Source organism: Leucoraja erinacea, chromosome 3, assembly GCF_028641065.1.
Source record: "Leucoraja erinacea ecotype New England chromosome 3, Leri_hhj_1, whole genome shotgun sequence".
In the NCBI taxonomy this organism is placed as follows: domain Eukaryota; kingdom Metazoa; phylum Chordata; class Chondrichthyes; order Rajiformes; family Rajidae; genus Leucoraja; species Leucoraja erinaceus.
Window position 1 is genome coordinate 29929727 of NC_073379.1, and position 24516 is coordinate 29954242.

Here is a 24516-nt window from a genome sequence, read left to right on the forward strand (position 1 = left end):
TTGCATCTCCTGCGGTTGCAGGGGAAAGTACCTGGGGAGGGGGTGGTTTGGGTGGGAAGGGACAAGTTGACCTGGGAGTTTCGGAGTGAACGGTCTCTGTGGAAATCAGAAAGGGGTGGAGATGGGAAGATGTGGCCAGTGTTGGGATCGCGTTGGAGCTGGTGAAAATGTTGGAGGATTATATGCTGTATGCGACGTTTGATGCAGTGGAAGGTGAGGACCAGGGGGGCTCTGACGTTGTTACGAATGGGGGGGAAGGGGAGCAAGAGTGAAGCTGTGAGATATCGAGGAGACCCTAGTGAGAGCCTCATCCATAATGGAAGAGGTGAATCCCCCCCGTTCCCTAAAGAATGAGGACATCTTCGATGCCCTGGTATGGAAAACCTCATCCTGGGTACAGATTCGGCGTACACGGAGGAATTGATAATAGGGGATAGAGTCTTTACAGGAAGCAGGTTGGGAAGAAGTGTTGTCTAGATAGCTATGGGAGTCAGTAGGTTTGTAGTAGATGTCAGTCCAACGTCTGTTTCCTGTGATGGAGACGGTGAGATCTAGAAACGGTAAGGAGATGTCGGAGATGGTCCAAGTGAATTTGAGTGCAGGATGGAAATTGGTGAAGTTGATGAAGTCAGTGAGTTCTGCATGGGTGCAGGAGGTAGCACCAATGCAATCGTCAATGTAGCGGAGGCAGAGTTCAAGCATAGGGCCAGTGTACGCTTGGAACAGTGATTGCTCAATGTACCCAACAAAGAGGCAGGCATAGCTAGGGACCCATGTGAGTGCCCATAGGCTACGCCTTGGATTTGGAGGAAGTGGGAGTCGTCGAAGGAGAAGTTGGTGAGAGTAAAGGGCCTGTCCCACTGTGGCGACCTAATTCGTGAGTTTACAAGAGTTTGCCCTCGACTGATACTCGCAGCATTGTCGACACGAGGTCCTAGAGGTCTTTGTAACTCTCCTTCATGCTCAAGAGTAGTCCCCGTGTACTTGAGGCCTCAGCTAGGTTGCGGCGTTTTTTTCAACATGTTGAAAAATACCCGCGAGTAAAAAAGGTCGCCATCGAAAAGATCAATATTTTTTTACTCGTAGGTTTAGTCGAGGTAGGTGGGCATGGTATTCGTAGGTAGTTGAAGCGAATCAAAGGTAGTTGAAGATAAAGCTCGTTGAGATAAAAAAAGTAAGTAAATACCCACAAAACGTTATTAAAAGTTGTCTGGCTTCTTACAAGTGTCTCCACTCTTTCTCCCCCCCCCCCCCCCCCTTCTCTCCCCCCCCCCCCCCCCCCCCCCCACACTCTCTAAAGGACTTACCGTAACTGTGCCAGCTGTTTTAAATGTAATTGGAGTCATAGGAGAAAACCAGGCTGAATAACTTCAAAGGAAAATGTACATCTATTTTGTACATTTTAAATGGAGTTGAAGATGGAGTTAGAGCCAAATTTGGCATTTCAGTCACGAGTGTAAAGGGAGTATATTAGGAGGCTGAGAATGCATCGTTTGGCACCGGGATGACAGTGATCTTCTTGGACCAGGTGGGAATGTCAGGATGGAGTAGTGTGAGGTTAAAGATGTATGTGAATGCCTCTGCTAGCTGGTCCGCACCAGTACCTGTACTGAGAAAGCAACCAGAAACTCCATCCGAGCCAATTGTGGTGGATTCACTCCCAAGGCCAATATTACATCTGCAATAGTAACTATTGGTTCAGACGCAGGGGGGGGGGACAATGAGGTGGAATAAATTGACCCTTTTCAGGCTGGAGAGATGATCGGATCTTGGTCCTCAATTGGTTAATATTTACTTTCTGATTCTGTTAAGGGATCAATAGATGGAGCAATTGGGCAAAAATGTGGCAAATTAAGTTTAATGCAAGGAAGTGTGAAATCATGAACCTTCAGTAAGGAATCAAAGGGTGAATCTGAAGGAGAGAGACTGCAAATAAGTGAGTTTCAAGGGGCTCTATGTGTTCTAGTGTATGCAACACAAATAAGAAAGCAGCTCCACCAAGTAGCTACAAAACAGACTGCTGGAGAAAACACTAGACAGCATCTGCGGAGGAAAATAAGACAGATGAAATTTCAGGTCTTAACCATGTTCTGGTCCAACAAGCAGTTGAGGAGTGTAGATTGGTTACTTCTTACTAACCAATTGTAGTGCTTGTTAGTAGAAGCTCCGCCTACTATGCGGTTTATATTTTCAGAAGTCTGCTTATGTAATTAGTCTGAGTAGTTGCTAACTTACTGTAACACTATGCAGAAGTGTGCTGTGTGTAGACTTTAATGAACATGTGTTGTACCCTGACATGCATATGATTCGCTTCATTACAAGAAGGGAAACAGCAAATGGCATGTTGGCCTTTATTGTGAAGGGATTAGTGTTTAAGAATAGAAAGGTTTTGTTACTGTTGTACAGGATAGCTTTGAGCGTGGGGAAAGGTGTCTCACCAGTTATAGTATAGAGGTATATAAAATCACAAGGGGTGAATATTCACTGTCTTTTTCCCAGGGTGGGGGTCTAAATCTAAAGGACTAATGCTGAAGGCAAGAGGGGAGAAATTTAAAAGTGGCTTTGGGGGCAACTTGTTAACACAGAGAGTGATGTACAAATGGAATGAGCTGCCAGAGGAGGTGGTAGGGGTGGGTTCAGTAATGACATTTAAAACGCACCTTAATCGGTGCATGATTTGAAAGGTTTCCAGGGATATGGGCCTGATGCAAGGAAGTGGGACTAACTCGGTTAGGTAACTTGGTTGGCTGAGATGAGTTGGGCTGAAGTGCTTCACTCTATGCTGTAAAACTCTAAGCAAGTCACAATATTGACTGGACAACATACAATTTATTTAATGATAATAAATTTATTAAATCACCAAGAACTAGTAAACATTCGGATTGATTAAACACTGATTTATAATACAATAACAAAACTTCAAAAAATTTATAAGAATAGCTTGAAGTTAAAAATATTTATTTCACCACACAAGTAGGATATCCATGAAACAATCTTGCCCCTTATATTTTTATCTGATTTCATTTATCTTATGATAAGTATTCTTCATGATAACATTGGCACATCTGCATGCTCCGACTGAGACTGGGCAAAGTTTTACAAGTCACTGAAGCTAAGAAGTTCATTCACATGTAAACATTCAGTCCAAGATTGACAAAAGGCACAGTACCAAACAATGGTCCAGCAATAATTAGTCGATAGAAATCTGGCTAAATACATCTCAAAAGAATTTCAGCCATAACACTGGCACAATATAAGGAAATATTACAAACATTCCTGAGAAGAGATTTTGAAAAAAATATCTTGCAACAAGAGATTCCACTTGAGTTCTTTGTTGCAGTGATAGTTACAGTATTAAATGTTGAAAATGTGTGGTGAGTTAAAGGAGTTCTTGAGCTACTAGGTAACGTCAGATCTACCAAAGAATTTGCAAAGTTTTCTTCAGATCATAATGTTACATCTTTAGCAAATGAAAATTTAAAAAAAGTTGAAGTATACCTATTTTCACTCGTAATTTTTTTACTCGGAATGATTACATTCTGACACTACTAATACTTGGCTAGAAACAAACAATATAGAAACAAAGTTTTAGAGAGTCACATGGACACTTCAATTTTTTTTGTGGTGCGATTGTTATGTGATGATGTGCGCATGCTTACAAGCTTATTAATCAAAACCATATCAATTTTCAGAAAGCACTAGTCAAAATGCAAACCATTTTCAGCTGACTGTTCTGGTCACAGAGATTATACTGTAGGTTTGGGAGTAACTGAGGTGAGTATTTGCAGTGCATTTTATACACGATACACACTGCAGTCACCAGGTGAAGGGGTAAATGAGTGTTTTAGGTGGTGGGTGTGCTCCTTTGTCCTGGATGGAGTTGATCTTGGGACGTATTGAGGCTGCATTCATCTAGGCAAGTGGAGATTGGTGTAGAGATTGTTCACAAACTATATCAACAATTTAACTGACCAAATGAATCATATCCAAATTTCCCGACGATATTGAAGAAGTTTGAACAAACTATACACATGTCTGTGTATGGAAGGGGGACATAAAGAGACAAGCTGAATGAATGGGAAAAAATATGACAAATTATGTGGATAAATGTAGTATCATCTAGTTTGGTGAATATTACAGAAAATCTGAGTATTTGGCACTTTAACACAAGGATCTACTGGTGCTGGTTTTCACAAAAAGACGAAGTGTTGGATTATCTCAGCAGGTTACACTGCAACTAATCACAAATTACCAATCTCTGCTTTAAAAATACCCAATGATTTGACCTCAACAGCTGTCTGTAGCAATTAATTCCACAGATTCATCACCCTCTGGCTAAATGAATTCCTCCTCATCTCCATTCTGAAGGTACATCCTTTTAATCTCCTCTCTCCCATCAGGCAAGAGGTATAGATGAGTGAAAATGCATACCTCTAGATTGAGGAACAGTTTCTGCCCAGCTGTTATCAGGCAACTGAACCATCAACTAGAGAGTGGTCCTGAGCTAGACCCTCAGACTATCTTTAATCAGACTTCACTGGACTTTATCTTGCACTAAATTTTATTCCCTTTACCATGTATCTGTACCCTGTAGATGGCTCGATTGTAATCATGTATAGTCTTTCCGCAGACTGGCACCCAACAAAAAGATTTTCATTGTACCTCAGTACATGTGACAATAAACTAAACTAAACTTTATTCTGAGGCTGTGCTCTCTAGTTCTGAACTCTCCCATTGCTGGAAAGATCTCTTCCATGTCCACTCTATCTAGGCCTTTCATTATCCGATTGGCGGTGATAACCTCCAACAGCACTGTATTGGGCAGAGGCCTCTGCATTGTGTGGACTGGTGGGGTCATTGCTATTACTTTGTGATTTATTTGTAAGTTGGCATTTCAAAGTTGTACCATGTGTCAGTAAGTTACATAATTTTTAACACATTTGATTGTCACTGCTCATGTGCACAGTCTGAGGACCTCAAATAAACCAGCCGTATCTTTTGAACTTTACTCTGCACACTCTGTAAGTTACTACAGGATCCTGGAACCTTGAGCGAAACACAAACATAGAAACATAGAAATAACATAGAAATTAGGTGCAGGAGTAGGCCATTCGGCCCTTCGAGCCTGCACCGCCATTTGATATGATCATGGCTGATCATCCAACTCAGTATCCCATCCCTGCCTTCTTTCCATACCCCCTGATCCCTTTAGCCACATCTAACTCCCTCTTAAATTATAGCCACTGAACTGGCCTCAACTACCTTCTGTGGCAGTTAAATTCCACAGATTCACCACTCTCTGTGTAAAAAATGCTTTCCTCATCTCGGTCCTAAAAGTCTTCCCTCTTATCCTTAAACTGTGACCCCTAGTTCTGGACTTCCTCAACATCAGGAATAATCTTCCTGCATCTAGCCTGTCCAACCCCTTAAGAATTTTGTAAGTTTCTATAACATCCCCCCTCAGTCTTCTGAATTCCAGCGTGTACAAGCCAACGTGTACAAAGCACTGGAAGAACGCAAAGGGTCAGGCAGCACCTGTGGAAGGAATGGACAAACGACCGTTCAGGTCGGGAGTAGGGAGGGGAGAAGGCTGGAAAAGAGGGGTGGGGGAAGAACATAGCATGGCAAGTGATAGGTGAATACAGGTGAGGGGGACTTGATTGGTAGACGTGTGGATTAAATGTCAAAGGCTAGAGGTGAAAAGGAGATGTGAAGGATGTCAGATAAGGAGAGGAGTAAGGCTGAAGGGAGGGATACAGATGGAAAGGGATGGGGAAGGGGATAAGGGGTGATAAAAGAGAGATAGGAGATGGGAATGGGAGATGAATGGACAAAGAAGAGAAATCTGCAGGATGATTAGTTGGGGGGGAGGGATGTGGGAGAAATAATTCAATATGCGTACCATTGGATTATAAGACACCCAAGTAGAATGTAAATTGCATTAAATAGAGAAGTCAACCATGTACTCTCGCATTCCATTTTGTAGCCATTGAAAAGGGAGAGCTGCATGGTCCTAAATGTCAACTTAGCATGTGTAGCTATTTTCGATTAGGATTTAAACTGAGATATGAATTGCAATGTAAAATAGAGTTTAGTCAAATGAGTTAGTGGAAATTTTTAAGCTGCCTGATTCCTTGCACAGGAGAAATTTGGAATATTGAGCGCAGTTCTGAATATTGAGTCCATGTTTCACATTTCGCTTTTAACTCCATGTGTTTGGAACTGGGAAATGTGTTGCCTTAGAACATTTGCAACATTTGAGACTGCTACTGGTATTCACACAAAGATAGACACAAAATGCTGGAGTAACTCAGCGGGACAGGCAGCTTCACTGGAGAGAAGGAATAGGTGACATTTAGGGTTGTGATCCTTCTTCGGACTGATGTATTCACACAGCAGTTTCAGACGATGAATACGGCTGCCATAGTAACTATTGATTCAGACGCGGAGTTGGGGGAAACAATGAGCGGGAATAAATTGACCCTTTTCAGGCTGGAAAGATGTAGCTACTGAAATATCCAAGAGATCGGATCTTGGGACTCAATTGGTTACTATTTTCTTTCTGATTCTGTTAAGGGATCAATAGATGGAGCAATTGGGCAAAAATGTGGCAAATGAAGTTTACTGCAAGGAAGTGTGAAATCATGAACTTTCAGTAAGGGATCAAAGGATGGATTATTCCCTGAAGGAGAGAGACAGCAAATAAGTGAGTTTCAAGGGGCTCTCTGTGCATGCAACACAAATAAGCAAGCAGCTCCAACAAGTAGCTACAAAACAGACAGCTGGGGAACTCTGCCACTAGGCAGCATCTGCGGAGGAAAATAGACAGATGAAGTTTCAGGTCTTAACCATGTTCTGGTCCAACGAGTAGTTGAGAAGGGAAACAGCATGTTGGCCTTTATTGTGAAGGGATTGGTGTTTAAGAATAGAAAGGTTTTGTTACTGTTGAACAGGATAGCTTTGAGCGTGGGGAAAGGTGTCTCACCAGTTAGAGTATAGAGGTATCTACAATCATGAGAGTAGTAGATAAGGTGAATATTCACAGTCTTTTTCCTAGGGTGGGGAAGTCTAAATCTAAAGAACTAATGCTGAAGGCGAGAGGGGCGAGATTTAAAAGTGGCTTTGGGGGCAACTTGTTAACTTGTAGGTTTCCTGGAGGGGGTTAAAGGAAGAAAGACATAAAGATGTCCAGCGAGAGGATTTCAGAATGTGAGGTCAAGGTGGTCAAATGTTAGGGGAATGGGGTAGATGTCAATGTTAGGGGAATAGGGTTGGGAGCTATCCATCTCACACAGGGTGATAGCAGCAGGAATGCTTTTGGGTGCCAGAATGTTAAATCTGGGGAAGTTCATGGAAATGTGGGGAGAATAAAATGGGACTAGTAGGGTTGGTACAACAGCTGATGGGGGCACAAAGCTGGCGGAGTGAGGGCATTGCTTGGTTCTGTAATTCAATTAAATAAGCTAAAGTCCATTGAGGCTAGAAGAGTATCGTTAACTTTTAACTGCACTTTGAAATGTTCCAGTGAGTGACTCAGCTCATGAGGTAATTATCGCAATGTGAAATCTCCACAATTCATTCTTCTTCCTGAAATAATGACTCCAAACTCTAGATTTTCCAACAGGAGAGATCACCCCCCCCCTAGAAGCAAACATGTCAATTAGAAACATACATCTCAATGAGATCATCACTCAATCTTCTAGTCTCCTGTGAACATTGGCCAGCCTTTGCCCACCTCTCTTCATTCCAAGGAATTATACAATTAAAGGCGTTGATTTGAGGTTTATTTTACCAAGCTACCAACCTGAGCCACAGTGACCAGAACATATCCATCCAGTAGAGAAGGTACAAAAAAGTACAAAGAGAAGGTACAATTCACCGTTTCTAAACCAATCAGTGGGGTATTTTTTCTTCAAAATGAGGAGTTTACTATTTCGTACTCCATCGAAATAAATCAAAAGGAAGCACATCTGCAACCAGCGTTAATTAATGCTTCTCAAATATATATATATATATATATTTAGAGATAATGATTTGCTTTTCCATTAAGCTGCAATGATTGCATCATTTGGGAAACTTACTTTCAAATCATTGACAGTCCTTTGAGGGCTTGGTATTTTTGAAATCAATGTGGGGTTAACATTCTCCCCGTCATTTACTGGTTGATATAGCTTATGACCAAGGGCATCGGTTTCCACATATTCATAACCAGGGGGTACAGTGAACGAGGCAGGACACACATCCACACACTTCGACGTGTAACTGGTTTGATACGTGGTTTCGTTATCTAATGCTATTGCGCTGGGAATGTAAGAATTGCGGGGCTTGTAGGAGTGCATGAGGTTAATCTGGTGTGGTACATAATGAGCCCTGAATGTTGTCATATCATCCATACGGCCAACAGCTTTCTCCAGTTCCTGACGCGGCTTGATGAGAGGTTCCCGTGTAGAGTCCCAGTACTTGAAGTCTGCCTTCATGGTCGACTGCCCTTCAAAGGGAATATTGTGCCCACTCATCGCAAGTAAGGGGCGGATAGGAGCACAAGGTTGGATTTTATGCCCAACAAAGTCAGTTTGAGTGGTTGTGCTGAGATGCATTTTCCCCTCTCGAACCATGGGCTCCAGAGCTTTGTGAACCTGAGGTTGATCTATAGTCCAGCCTCTGTACTTGTCACGGGATTCAGTTAAGTCGTAGAACTGCTGATTGGAGTTGAGTTTGGTATAAGGTGGCCGAAACGGCTTTGTGAGCTCTCCAGGCTGACCCTTGAAATCTCTCCTGTGCACAGTAAGACCATCAAAAAGCATATCGTTTGGCTTGTATTGTTCTGGTTCACGTCTTTTAGGGGGCTCCTGTTTGTAAAGTACATATTCCTGGCGATAATTGGTCTTGTCATCGAAGGGCATATCTAACAGCCTTGCTGCATTTGGAGGTCTAAAACTCTGGTTGGGAACTGGAATCTTGTATGAATAGTCATCCTCAAAAGTGGTTGGATTTCCAAATTTAATGGCTGGTGCTTTGAAAGTATGTTCTGGTTTCATTGTTTCTCTTTTTGAAAGTTCCCAGTGTTTGTAATGATCTGGAACAAAAATAAATGTTTTTCTTTTACCTTTCCAAAGCATTCAGGACATAAAAATCAGAGACTGGGGCTTCTAACTAAGATCAATGGGAAGAGGACCATGTTCACCAGCACACGCGTATTCCTTAAATCCCCGTAATTACGTATATCAACCATCTTACACACTGTACAGCAATAGTTTAATGACTGAGATGTTAGCACTTGAATGACCATATTTATTGCCCAAGTCAAGGTGCCGCGCAGGTACAACTCATGTTCATCTGCTCTAGTGTTGGTTCTGATGAAGTTCTGATGATGGTGTTGGCTGGGAACCCGGTAATGATGAGTGAACAGCACGAGAAATATGAAGTGTAATTTGGAGGACATGATCAACCTGTGTGCTCTTATCTACTTGGTAGAAGTTGGTTGGCTGAGAGATTCTGTAAAATAAGTGCAGTCAGAGGAATGGGTCACATGGCAATGAACACAGAGGAATGGGTCACATGTCCTTCCATGTGGGAGCTGAGGTAAGGCTGGGGACAATTCCTTGAAAACCTTGAAGAGGTTTACGAGAAGTTAACATAGAACAGTACAGCACAGGAATAGGCCTTCCGGACCACCATTTCCATTCCAAACATGCCGCAACGTTAAACTAATCCTCTCTACCTGCACATGATTTATACCCCTGCATATCCACGTGTCTATCTAAAATCCTCTTGAATGCCACTATTACATTTGCCTCCACCACCACCCATTGCAGAGCGCTCCAGCGCCTACTGCTGTGTTAGCACTTACCCTGCACATCTCCTTTAAACTTTGTCCCTCTCACTTTAAAGCTATGCTCTCCGGTCTTTGACAGAAATGGTTATATCTGTCTATGCTATCTGTGCCTCTCATAATTTTACATACGTTTATATGGATCTCCCCTTAGTCTCCGACTCCATTCTTGCTCACTTGCTCATCAACTCACTCTGACTTTCCCCAACTCACATTCACAATTTACATCAATCTACCAACCCAAACAACTTAATACATGTGAGAGGATTGAAGCACCTGTGAGGAAACGACACAAAATGAAGGAGGGGGGTGGCACGGTGGCACAGCGGCAGACTTGCCGCCTCACTGTACCAAAGACCCAGGTTCGATCCTGACTACGGGTGCTGTCTGAACAGAGTTTGTATGTTCTCCTCGTGACAACATGGGTTTTCCCCGGGATCCCTAGTTTCTTCTCACACTCTACAGATGAACAGGTTTGTAGGTTAATTGGCTTGGTAAAATTGTTCCCAGTGTGTGTAGGATAGTATTAATGTGCAGGGATTGCTAGTCAGTGGGCCGATGGGACTGTTTCCATACTGTTTCTCTAAACTAAACTAAACATGCACATGGGTAGATATATACATGAAGATATATAAACATGTGTATAGATGCAAACAGCATGGAAGGGTAAGCACATGATATTACAGACGCACACATGACAAACATGGGTACTTGCACAAATAAATAAACACATACACACACAAGCACGTGCACGAATGTATCTCTATGTGGTGTGGTAAATTGGATTAGTAAGTATGCAGATGATACTAAGATAGGTAGTGTTGTGGATAATGAAGTAGATTTTCAAAGTCTACAGAGAGATTTAGGCCAGTTGGAAGAGTGGGCTGAAAGATGGCAGATGGAGTTTAATGCTGATAATTGTGAGGTGCTACATCTTGGCAGGACAAATCAAAATAGGACATACATGGTAAATGGTAGGGAATTGAGGAATGCAGTTGAACAGAGGGATCTAGGAATAACTGTGCACAGTTCCCTGAAGGTGGAATCTCATGTAGATAGGGTGGTAAAGAAAGCTTTTGGTGTGCTGACCTTTATAAATCAGAGCATTGAGTATAGAGTTTGGGATGTAATGGTAAAATTGTTCAAGGCATTAGTGAGGCCAATTCTGGAGTATGGTGTACAATTTTGGTCGCCTAATTATAGGAAGGATGTCAACAAAATAGAGAGAGTACAGAGGAGATTTACTGGAATGTTGCCTGGGTTTCAGCAACTAAGTTACAGAGAAAGGTTGAACAAGTTAGGCCTTTATTCTTTGGAGCGCAGAGGGTTAAGGGGGGACTTGATAGAGGTCTTTAAAATGATGAGAAGGATAGACAGAGTTGATGTGGATAAGCTTTTCCCACTGAGAGTAGGGAAGATTCAAACAAGAGGACATGACTTGAGAATTAAGGGACAGAAGTTTAGGGGTAACATGAGGGGAAACTTCTTTACTCAGAGAGTAGTAGCAGTGTAGAATGAGCTTCCAGTGGAGGTGATGGAGGCAGGTTCGATTTTATCATTTAAAAATAAATTGGATAGTTATATGGACGGGAAAGGAATGGAGGGTTATGGTCTGAGTGCAGGTAGATGGGACTAGGGAAGAATAAGTGTTCGGCATGGACTAAAAGGGCCAAGATGGCCTGTTTCCGTGCTGTAATTGTTATATGGTTATATGGTAAACATGCAATGCAAACACATACATTGCATGCACACAGATGCATGTGTAGACATGCAGATGTGAGCTTTGAGATACAGATGTGCAAAAACACAAGGTCACATGTAGACCTGCACATACAGGCAAATGTGCTCACATGCATTTGGCAACATGTACATGTGCAGGAACGCACATTCAAAAGTGTGTGCAGGTATGTGCTCATGAACACACAGACAAGTGGACGGGCACAGCTTCCTTGCAATGAAGAGTATATTTGTAGATTCAGATACAGGAGCAGCCGCATGCTCACACGGAAAAAATAACTTCAGAGCAAACATTTAAAAAAACGGTGAGATAGATTTACCTTTGTACGTAGGAATTGTCAGCATCTTTGCTCTGGGGAGGTGGCTCTGGTCTGCTGGCTGGGCTGAGGCCACTGGCTGGAGTGGGTGAAGGTTAAAATTCCGTCTGTAAGTGGTGTCCAAGTTCATAACTCCAAGGGGATGCCTGGCCTCTTCAGTTACCATGCTGGGTCTAGGTGATATATCATGAGGAACATAATCTGCCCTGTGGATGGTGGAGAATGTGTTCAAAGCTACTGAAATATACATCTGAAGCAAAAAGCTGATTTCCTCCACTCTACCAGCACAGATAATGTGGAGCAGCAACAATAACATTGTTTATTTTGCCTTGGACGAGGCTTGTCCTGGACCTCAGGGAAGCTGCGGCCAGGGCCATTCTCCACAGAAGCGTGGTTGATATTTGAAATCTATTCCAGAAATGGTATTGATGGCTCAGTCAATTGCTTTGTTAACCAAAAGCATTGAGAGAAATGGAACAAGTTGTGTATATGTGGTTAGGCCACAGATCAGCTGAGGTCTGGACAAAGGGGGCGGAATGGAATCTCTGCCTCTCCGGAAAGATAACAATGACACCATCTTAATACAATTTTTTGCCATCAGAAGTTATAAAAAAAGATCTGCAGATACTTTTTTTCAATTAGGCTAGAATCACAGGGTGAGTTGTTTTACACAGATGGTAGAGGGTAGGGTAGGGATATGGTGGTGCCTGGAACATGTTGCCAGGAGTGTTGGTGTGATAGTGGCGTTCAAGAGGTTTTTGGATAGGCAGGGAACGGGACAGGGAATGGAGGGAGATGAATCATGTGCAGCAGTGTATACTCTTGGCATCATATTCAATACGGGCATTGTTGGCACAAGCACCTGTTCCTGTGCTCCACTGGTCTATGTTCTATGCTCCCACAACAACCTGTCTGTCCTCAACCTTTTCCAGTCTCATGCTGTGGCCAAAAGCAAACAAGAAGAATAATTCCTCATATTCTGCTGGGGTTGCCAATAATCCAATGATATGAATGTTGAATGTCTCAATTTCAGGCATCCAACATCCTCTGTATTATTTTCCCACTCCTATTGGCCCACATAGCTTCTCTCTCCATATGTTCACCTTTTCCATGGTGAGCATAGGGAGAGAGAAACTATGTGGGCCAATAGGAGTGGGAAAATAACCTAATTTAGCAACCCTTGATCGTCTGGTTCCATCTGCTAATCACCCTTTCCTTATATGGTTCCATTTAGCATCTTCCAGTCTTTGTATCTATCTTTCCTCTTCCCCCTACATTTGCCCATTTTTGTTCTTATCAGTTTCCATCTAGCCTTCTATCAGCCTTTGCCTCAAAACTCTCCTCCCGCAAATGGCTCCATCTGCCAACCCCCACCCCTCAACTGGTTCCATCTATCACCTACCAGCCCGGCTGACACCCCTCTCTCTCACACATTCTTTTACTGGCTTCTTTCCATCTACTCTCTCAGTCCTGATGCAAGGTCTCAAGCACCCCTTTGCCTCCACTGGTGCTGCCTGTCCCACTGAATTCCTCCCGTGGTTTGTTTATTTTATTGCAGATTCCATTTTCTGAAACCTCTTGTGTCTCCACTATAATTGTCTAATTAACAAATATGTATGATGCTAATTGCTTTAATGAGACAACAGGCAGGGAACTGTAACGAAAGGATGTGAAGAGCAGTAATTATTTACAAATATATTGATGCTGTGAACTGAGTAACATATGGCGATCAATAATACTCACATTTCCTGTTTATTTTCAGATCATGAAAGTCAGAAGTGAATTGTAACTTCCCAAGACTTCCCACTACAATATATCTCACTGATTCACAGAAACATATGATCAAGAAAATAATTAAAATATGCAAAAATATTTAATCCCTTCCTCACACATCCTGCACATTATAATGAGAATAGACACAAAAAGCTGGAGTAACTCAACAGGTCAGACAGCACCTCTGGAGGAAAGGACTATGTGAGGTTTCAGGTCGAGACACTTCTTCAGACTAAAAGTCAGGGGAAAGGGAAATGAGAGATATACATGGTGATATAGAACAAATGGATGAATGATGTGCAAAATGTAATGATGATCAAGGAAACGGTCCATTGTTGTCTGTGCGTTAGGTGATAACGAGTTATACACGCAATGAAACTCAACAGATGACAATCAAATTAATATGACAACTAAGGTGGTTGGGATGGGGCGAGAGGGGATGCAATGGTTACTTGATGTTAGAGAAATCAATTTCATACTGCTGGGTTGTAAGCCGCCCGAGCAAAATTGATTTCCCTATCCCCTCTCTCTCTGTCCCTCCCTCATCCTAGTCAACGTACTAGTTTTATTGTCTTTTTTCCCTTTTTCCTTCCGCTCACAATATTTAATATGTAAAATAATCTGTGATCCTGTTCCATTCTGTTTGTTTGTCCTTTTGCACAAAGTCCGCGAGCATTGCCACTTTTCATTTCACTGCACATCTCGTATGTGTATGTGACGAATAAACTTGACTTGACTTGACTTGACTATAACTCGTTATCACCTAGACCACAGTCAACAATGGACCGTTTCCTTCATCATCATTACTATTTTGTATGTCACCGTCTATATTTCTCTTGTTTCCCTTTCCCGACTCTCATTCTGAAGAAGGTTCTTGACCCGAAACATGACCCAAAGATTTTCCCCAGAGATACTGTCTGGCCCCCTAAAGTTACTTCAGATTGTTGTGTCTATCTTCGGTTTAAACCAGCATCTGCAGTTCCTTCCTATACATTATAATGAGGTAGCATTATCCAGTCTGATATGATGTGTGATCTGGAGTACCTGAATGTGGTCATGGATGGCATCTTGCCTGGGTGACGCTGATAATCTTCTCGTGGCCTGTAGGATTCCCTTGGCTCAACAATTCCATATGGAGCAAATTTCTCCACATATTCAGAAATTAAGCATGGTTTATTAATCTTTTCATAGATTGTAGAAGGAAGGTGTGGACAGCGATGGCGCCTGTTGAGAAAAACAATGTTCAAGCTCAAGTCAAAAGCATTGCAGAGAAAGTCATTACACCATGGAACATATTCCTTCATTGAAGTTCAACAATAAATGCTTGCTACTCTTCCAAGCCAGATGTAGAAATATGGGCAGACAGATGAAAAGGTATTTAGTCGAAGAGTTTGTGATAAAGGCTGATTTCTGATGCGACTCCAAATTTTTTCAATAACATTTTTTAAATATGCTGGAAAATTTCAGCAGATCAGGCGGCAGCTGATAAGAGAGAAATTGACAATGTTTCGGGTTGACGAACTGTGATAAAAGCTTTCAAGAAACTAGCAAAAATGCATTAAATCCAGGTTTAAAAAAACCCACTGTATTTTGGTGTAATTGCTTTTAACAGTAAAACTGCTATTAACAGTTCACCATTCTCTGTAAAAGAAGGGGAGAGGGAGAGAAAGATAGATAGATGGAGAGAGAGAGAGAGAGAGAGAGAGAGAGAGAGAGAGAGAGAGAGAGAGAGAGAGAGAGAGAGAGAGAGAGAGAGAGAGGAAGGAGGGAGAAGGAATGTGGGTAAGAGTGAGAAGGAGTAGTGAGAAGGAGTGAGACAGGTGGAGGGGATAGAAAGAGAGTGATAGCAGTGTGGCATCGGGATTGACGCCGGGTACATCATTGATCTAACCGTCCTTCGCAGGAATATGAGCTGTTGTGATATGTATTATTTACAATGATAAGAAAGTCCCGGACTACAAGGGGGAGGCTGTCCCTTGTCAGGGTGCATAAGAGGCGAGGCTGGCGATCTTGGGTCTGTCCCGGCAGCTCAGTAGGCTGAAAAGTCCCAGTGGCCAATCCAATTTCAGCAAATTGGACTCGGCTGATTCCAGTGATGCTGGGGATTGGCCTCTCCTGGCCAGTCAGCCAGTGATAGGGATCAGAGCAGCATCTGAGGAAAGGGCAGAGCAATGGAAGGGGGTAGATAGAGGAATGGAAGAGAATAAAAGGAAACAGTAGAAAGTGAGAGAAAGTGAGTGAGGGGTGAGAGGAGCTAACAGATTACTTTTATTTTTGTTTGATTTCCTCTCTCTCTCTTCCTCCTTGTCACTTCCTACAGAGAGACCAGCTGTCATTACAAGTCTTCTGCACCCTCTTAATCAATACCATCCGGAAACATTCATCTTCTCTTCGATTCCATTCTAACTCAGTTGTTCCCTTTCTTTTCACAACTTTCCCCTACAATTTAATGCAGCCTGTTGTAGAAAGCAGCCTGGTGTAATAATACATATCACGTCAGCTCACCCTCCTGCCAGGTGCGGTGTTGAACACTGATTAATCCAGCGTCATTCCCGATGCCACACTCTGCTATCACTCATTATCTATCCCCTCCACCTGTCTCACCCCTTCTCACTCTCACTTCCCCTTCTCACTCTTACCCACATTCCTTCTCCTTCCTATTCTCTTCTCTCTCTCTCCCTCTCCCTCTCCCTCTCCCTCTCTCCCTCTCTCCCCTCTCTCTCTCCCTCTCCCTCTCTCCCTCTCCCTCTCCCTCTCTCTCTCTCTCCTCTCCCTCTCTCCCTCTCTCCCTCTCCCTCCCTCTCCCTCCCCTCCTCTGACAAAACACCATTGCCCTAAAAAGTTTAAAATAGTTTTGCTCACCACAGTTGGTCCCAGATCTACTATTTCCAGCCTTTTCTGTTATTTTGCTGTGTGATTCTCTTTCTCTTTGAACCAGACCAGTTGGGTAGGTGGGCCAAGGGATGATATATGAACTTTAACTCTGATACGTGTGAGATGTTGCACTTTGTTACACCAAACCAGGACAGGATTTGAATATTAAATGGTAGAGCCATGGAGAGGGTTATAGAACAGAAAGATCTGGGTATAGAAGTACATGGTTCTTTGAAAAGAAGCAATACAGGTGGACAGGGTGGTAAAGAAGGCATCTGGCAGACTTGCCTTCATTGGGAAGGGTACATAGAAACATAGACCTAGAAATTAGGTGCAGGAATAGGCCATTCGGCCCTTCGAGCCGTTGAGTATAACTGAGTATAAACGTTGAGACATCATGAAGCAGTTGTACAAGCTGTTGGTGAGACTACACTTGGTGTACTGTGTGTACGTCTGGTTGCCCAGCTTAGAAAGGATGTAATAAGTTAGAAAGGGTGAAGAAGAGATTCACCAGAATGCTATATCGAGTTGTGGCTTGAGATATAGAAAAAGATTAGATATGTCGGGTTCTTTTTCTTTCCAGCCTGGAAAGCTGAGGGGTGGACGAGCCCAGAATGCCAACTTGGCTGACATCGCCAAAGTGGGCCGAAAGGTGCGTTTCCATGCTGTATATCATTCTAATAGTGTTGCAAATTCAAAGAAAATCAATCAGCTAAACCTGGAGAAGTGCAGACAAAGTAGAGCAATGTGAGACTGGAGGTGATTCTAGAGGCAATGAGGTATGTCATAGAATGAGAATGAAGAAGTGTTATCCATGAAAGTCAGTGTCTATCGAGGTGACAGAGGGAGGTTAACCAGGGAATAATTGGAAACATTCTAATTGGATATCAATCAAAAACAATCACATTGACATTTTCCAGATAAAAATTCTTATGCAGAAGAAATGTTAATTGAAATTTCAGTATAGCTCTTTACTATACCGTAAAGAGTACTAAATAGATAAAGTACTAATGTACATTATTACAATTTCACTTTTCCTGTTCCCAATTGAGATTCTCATTTTTAGAAGCCAGCAGTTTAATATCAGCATTTACCATTTGCTGCTGTTGTCCCGTGATTATTCTTAAAATAGATGAATGATTAACGCTCCAGTATTCCAGTTAAACCTCCCCCGCGCCCCAAACTGCCAATCAAAAGGGCCTAGATTGGGAAGGAGTCAAATAATCAAATGTGCGCACACGTGCACACACGCACACATACACACGCACACACATGCACTCGCGCGCATGTTAATGTGCACACATACGCACACGCACACGCACACGCAAACTTTTCAAAAGGAGGTTTTAAATGTTATCCCTTTCTGATTCTGTCAATGTTTTAGGTAAAGGACACCTCAGCATGATGGGGATAGAGAGAAGAGAAGCATATTAAATTTTGGTGAGGGAGAGGGCCAAGGAGAACAGTAGAACACGCCATTGTTTTTATTACCTTTTCCCATTCGAGTTTTTTCCTCCTCACCTGTGAACCTGTGTTAATGGGGAATAACTCCCCCATTCATCTGTATACCCTCACACGTCAACCATATAACTGGCAATTACCATGCCAGTTATGGCAAAGACATAATCAAGATCTTGTCCATTTAAAATGTTGATTCATAACACTGACTCTGGAAAATTGTACATCATAGACAGTTATAGCCAGGAACATGAATGCCTAAAAATATTCTTGTGACTATATTATTCATATCATTCAGATCATGTATTATTAAGTAATTTATTCAATGTTAACATAAAATTTGCTTTTATTATTCAATGTACCATGACCTCATCCACGACTGGGAATACTTTGACACATGATTGGATAAAATTGAAATAGAAACACTTCATTCTTGCCAATGCCCTTTCTGTCAGGTAGCAAGACAAAGCTATTCTATTTCTTTCTTCTGTTTTTGATAACAGACTTTTCAACAAGGCCAGCATCTTTTGCCCATTCCTGAAACTACTCTTGAGAAGATGGTGGTGATGTGTCACACAGAACTGCTGTTATATCCTCCCACTTTGCTCATTAGTAAGGCGTCCAGGAATGATGAAGGAACAGTGATCCATCTCCATGTCAGAAAGGTGCGTGGCCTGAAAGTGAATCTGCAGGAGGTGGTGTTCTCCTGCATCTGCTACCCTTGCCTTCTTGGTTGTAGAGGTTGTGGTTCTGGGAGGAATTCGATATTTATGAGACACAAAATAGCTTCTCAGCTCCTCAATTGTCCTAAATGTTAATTGATTGTGGAAACATTTTGACAGTTCTGTAAAACCAGTGAACTAAAAAAAGCCAGCTTGAAGAGAAAAAATAACTGTAGATACTGGAAACCTGAAACAAAAACAGAAGACTCCCAGCAGGTCCGACACATTGACACTTTTGACTGTTTGCTTCTGGCTGATGGACCCCTGACATTCCCCAGCATTCTTGTTTAGTTCAGATTAAATAAATATGCACTTAGTTTAGGTTTAGGTTTATTATTGTCACGTGCACTAAGGTACAGAGTAAAGATTGTTTTGCATGCCATCCAAACAGATCAGATATACTATTCATAGATACAATCAAGTCAAACTCAAATACAGCAGATAGAGCAAAGGGGAAGATATGGATTGCAAAATATATATACAATACAATACAATACCGTTTATTGTCATTTGAACTAAGTTCAAACAAAATTTCGTTTCTGCAGTCATACGAACAAGAAAAAAAAACCCAAGACACACAATTAACACAATTTACACAGACATCCATCACAGTGAATCTCCAAACACCTCCTCACTGTGATGGAAGGCAAAGACTTGTCTCTCCCCTGTACTTTATTATTTTCCTGATGTTAAAGCCCCCCGGCAGGCGATGGTAAGTCCCGCGGCCGTTAAGGTTTTAACCCCGCGATTCGGGCAGGAGAAGTTGCTGTTGCGGAAGCTCTGAAATGTGGTCTCCCACCAGAGACCAGCGAGCTCCCGATGTTACCGTCCACTGGGCCTGCGGCTGGACCCTCCTAAGCTCTGAAGTCGGGTCATAGCCACGCGCCACCACAGCTCTCCACGCTCGGAAGCCGGCCAGCTCCGCGATGGTGAGTCCGCAGGCTCTGCGACTGGAGCCCCAGATCGATTCCAGTTGGAGGCCGCTCCACGGTGCTAGGCCCTAACGACAATGGAGACCCAACAGGGAAAAGGTCGGGTCCCCGTACAGGGAAGATGTTTAAAAGTTAAAAAGTTTCCCACACCCGGCCCCCCCACAGATACACAGCTAAAAACTAAAACCAAAAACATACACCTAACAGGACAAAAAGAAAGAAAAGACGGACGGACGGACAGTCGAGCCGCTGCCACAAGGCGTTGCCACATCAAACACCACCGCACCAAACTATTTCTCAGCACTGCAGCTCGTTGTTTCCACAATGGGGTAGAGGTGATTTGGGCAGTACTCTAGCTTAGGGGAAGAAGCTGTTCCTGAGTATGATGATGTTCGCTATCAAACTTCTGTATCTTTTGTTGGGTGGAAGGAGGAAAAGGAAGAAATGACTAGGGTGAGACGTCTTTGATTATTTTGGCTGCTTTCTGAGGCAGCATGAAGTGTAGATGGTGTCAACGGTGAGAATTCTGGTCTGTGAGACGGACTGGACTACATCTCCAACTCTCTGCAAATGTTTGTGGTCTTGGGCAGAGCTGTCCCTAATCTAAGCTGTGATCCAACCCAACAGTATGCTTCTGATGGTGCATCTGTAGACGTTTGTAAGAGTCATTGGAGACATGTCAAATTTCTCTCAGGAGGTAGAGGCGTTGTTCCTTCTTGGTTGTCGTATTAATGTGGTTGGTCCACGACAGACTGTTGGTAAAATGAATGCCAAGGAACTTGTAGCTTCCACTATTTCCACTTTAGCACCATTGATGCTGTTTGGGGCATGTACTCCACCATGCTGTTTGGGGCATGTACCTGTACTCCACCATGCTGTTTGATGTCAATAACTATCTCCTTCATCTTGCTGACATTGAGGTAAAGGTTATTGTCCTGACCCTATGTTATTAAGTTATCTATCTCCTTCCTGTATTCTGTCTCGTCATTGTTCATGATCAGGCTCACCACAGTGTTGTCATCTGCAAAGTGGTAGATTGAGTTATAGTGGAATTGGGTGTACCGTTATGATTGAGCAGGGAATATAGTAGGGGACAGAGAATACTTCAACAATTAAGACTAAAAGTGACTGAAGTGTAAACAGTAAACAATGTGTAAAAATCAAAGCTAGATGGCACTGCTGCAGAGTTTGTTTTAATCTCACTGCAGCTTTTGTTTCCCATTGTACAGTGATGCAGCAGTTGGTGCTGCTACCCCACAGCCCCAGCGAAGCAGGTTCGATTCTGCTCAGTTGTTGCCTGCGTGGAATTTACACGTCATTCCTGCGACTACCTGAGACCCCTCCAGGTGTTCCAGTTTTCTCCCAAAAATATGCTGATAGATTCAGATTCAGATTCAGATCCAATTTTAATTGTCATTGTCAGTGTACAGTACAGAGACAACGAAATGCATTTAGCATCTCCCTTGAAGAGCAACATAGCAAACGATTTGAATAAATAATAATAAGTGTCCGGGGGGGGGGGGGGGGGGGGGGGGGGGGGGGGGGGGGTGGTGATTGGCAGTCACCGAGGTTGAGTAGAGTGTTGAGTAGAGTGACAGCCGCCGGAAAGGAGCTGTTCCTCGACCTGCTGGTTCGGCAACGGAGAGACCTGTAGCGCCTCCCGGATGGTAGGAGGGTAAACAGTCCATGGTTGGGGTGAGAGCAGTCCTTGGCGATGCTGAGCGCCCTCCGCAGACAGCGCTTGCTTTGGACAGACTCAATGGAGGGGAGCGAGGAACCGGTGATGTGTTGGGCAATTTTCACCACCCTCTGCAATGCCTTCCGGTCGGAGACAGAGCAGTTGCCATACCATACTGTGATGCAGTTGGTAAGGATGCTCTCGATGGTGCAGCGGTAGAAGTTCACCAGGATCTGAGGAGACAGATGGACCTTCTTCAGTCTCCTCAGGAAGAGGAGACGCTGATGAGCCTTCTTGATCAGAGTAGAGGTATTGTGGGTCCAAGAGAGGTCATCGGAGATGTTGACTCTCAGGAACCTGAAGCTAGAAACACGTTCCACCTCCGTCCCGTTAATGTGGATGGGGGTGTGCGTGCCGCCTCTGGACTTCCTGAAGTCTACAATGAGCTCCTTGGTCTTCTTGGAGTTAAGGGCCAGGTTGTTGTCAGCGCACCATGCTGCTAAGTGCTGGACCTCCTCCCTGTAGGCCAGCTCATCGTTGTTGCTGATGAGGCCAATCGATAGGTTGTGTAGGAAGGAACTGCAGATGTTGGTTTAAACCGAAGATAGACACAAAATGCTGGAGTAACTCAGCAGGTCAGGCAGCATCTCTGGAGAGAAGGAATGGGCGATGGTTCAGGTCGAGGCACTCTGAACAAGGGTATCGCCCCGAAACGCCACCCATTCTTTCTCTCCAGAGATGCTGCCTGTCCCGCTGAGTTACTCCAGCATTTTGTGTTTATGCTAATAGGTTTGACGATTATAAATTACCTCCAGTGTAGGAGAATTAGGGCAGGGTTGATGAGCATGTGAGAGGGAACAGGTTCCAGGGAAATTAATGGGGCCATGGGATTATTCTGATTCAATGGGCCAAATGGCCTGCTTCCATGTCATAAGAAGATATCAGAACACACTGTTTTGCCTGTGTGCTAATTGATGTGAACATTGAAAATGTACACAAGTGTGTTTCATTGTTACAATGGTTACAAAACTATTCCGAAGAAATTATGGAACTCACTTGAAATTCCAAAATGAGGCCCTATCTTCCCATACACAGTGTGTGTGAGTGGATGTATGATGGGCACTACCAGCACTTCAGCAGCAAACACAACACACTTGAGCACTAAAAATGGTGCCATATGGTCAATCACACTTCCTGTCCATTACTTCCCTTGAGGAGCCCCTTGACAACAAAAAAAACAAGCTGATACCTCATTGAATGCATGTAAACCTTTACCTTTCAAGCAACTATAAAACTTGCAGCAGTAAGATTTTACACACATGCTTACACCAGCACTCAAATAATTTGGTGGTCTATGATAAATGGCATATATTGAAAGAATAATGCAATCTCTCAAACCTGAAGGTGACCTGATCAATATGAGGCTGTGAGTGTATGATAGTAAGGAAAGGTGTCCATTTCACCTATTAGCGGGTTTGGAAATGTATATTTCATCTTCAGCAAGTCAGTAACCAAGAGAATACTCCTGTGTAGGAAGGATCTGTGAATGCTGATTTAAACCAAAGATAGACACAAAAAGCTGGAGTAACTCAGCGGGACTGGCAGCATCTCTAAAGGAAAGACTGAGGTCTGAAGGTCTCGACCCGATAAGCGTCACCCATTCCTTTTCTCCAGAGATGCTGCCTGACGAAAGGGAATACTCCTGGTTCTTTAAGTAAGAAAATGGTAATTCATTTATTTTAAATAAGCTGAAGATGGGACCTCACAGTTTCACATATCTGTGAGGCGTTTACTGACCATTATCTATCTTACATTTGGAAATTAATATTAGAATTTCATCAGGTCAAATGCTGATGTACCTGAATGCCTGTGCACTAGAATGAATCATCCTTTAACTTGAGAGCTTTAATTTTAGCAGGGTCCTATGTGGTAAGCTTTCAAACAAAATAGAAAATGATCAATTATCTAAACAGACACTAGGAACTGCAGATGCTTGATTCCAAAAAGGACACAAAGTGCTGGAGTAATTCAGAAGATCAGGCAGCATCACTGGGGAACATGGGTAGGTGACATTTTGGGTTAGAACCCTTCTTTAGACTGTTGGGGTGGGGGGCTGGAAAGCTGGAAGAGAGGAGGGACAATACAAAGCCTTGCGAGTGATAGGTGGGTACAGGTGAGGGGGGTTACATTTGTGCAACTCAGCAGTCTCAATACCTGTCACAGCACCTGTAAATGTCCAAAAATTACTGCATTCATGATCTTGAAATTCCAAAGCCTTCAATTTGCCAGGCATGAAGTAATAATCACTACTGGATAATCTTCTAGATCAAATATTACATATTCCAGCTTCCTCCATATTAGCATCTTCCATATTACATATAAGCATCTTCCAGCTTAATGAAAATAAATTCTGTTTGTTTTAAGTAACATCAAAACAATTTATATTTCAATCCCAAATATTAAAGTCACCCAAGCCATTAATATACTTATAAATCAATTACCTTCAACCTGTCCCTCTAGCTATTTACCCTTCAGCCAAGCTAACTTCCCCTCTCTGACTGAACATAATTACTGCTCCACTTAACAGTAAGGTGGTTAAACCCTCACATTGAATCTACTCTGTAGTCCAAGTTAGCAATTCCCTTTCCAATCAATTCCATTATTTCACGGCCTAGAAAGTGCACAAGTTGGAGAGGAGCCCGCGTACTTTATGAAGGCAAATCCTGCTTGCACAGTTGCTGTGAAAGGCTCCACTCCCTACGGGCTGGTTTAAAGCTCCAGACATAAGGTGTTTGTTTTGACGAGCCAGCAGTGCATAAATCTGGCTGCAATCCTCACCAAGGAGAGTTGGTGATCTTCCCCTCGGCTCATAAACCTCTTACAGAGAAAAATATTAAAATATACCACATTGACTGGTTTAATCCTGGATCAATCTAAATATTCTGGGCATCCTTGAAAAAAGTGTATCAAGGGATTTACAAGATTAGCATAAAACGTGACCTATATATCATGTAGTCAAACGGGTTTCTCAGTGCCTGCAAATGTTGTCGTCTATAAGGCGATGATTGGCATTTCTCTGGCCAGACAGAATAACTGTTACATTTCAGACATTCACAACCATATGACCACTTGGGAAAGGTTCCACTGTTACATTAAAATTAGAGTGGAAATTTCCATATGTAGGTTACACCCT

General features: G+C 42.9%; 1 protein-coding gene across 2 annotated transcripts in view; it reads right to left on the bottom strand.

Moving 5' to 3' along the window:
* Window positions 1–6370: 6370 nt before the first annotated feature.
* Window positions 6371–24516, bottom strand: part of LOC129695432 (stabilizer of axonemal microtubules 2-like) — a 37950-nt gene continuing 19804 nt past the window's right edge. The window contains exons 1-3 of one of the 2 annotated variants that reach the window (XM_055632375.1): window positions 14704–15139; window positions 11890–12092; window positions 6371–9076 (exon numbers count right to left, since the gene is read on the bottom strand). In XM_055632375.1, the coding sequence (XP_055488350.1) occupies window positions 8046–9076; window positions 11890–12092; window positions 14704–14963 (1494 nt within the window). In that variant the 5' untranslated portion in view covers window positions 14964–15139 and the 3' untranslated portion in view covers window positions 6371–8045. Of the gene's footprint in view, window positions 9077–11889; window positions 12093–14703; window positions 15140–24516 lie in introns of those variants that run through there. The other variant, XM_055632376.1, reaches the window with a different exon arrangement.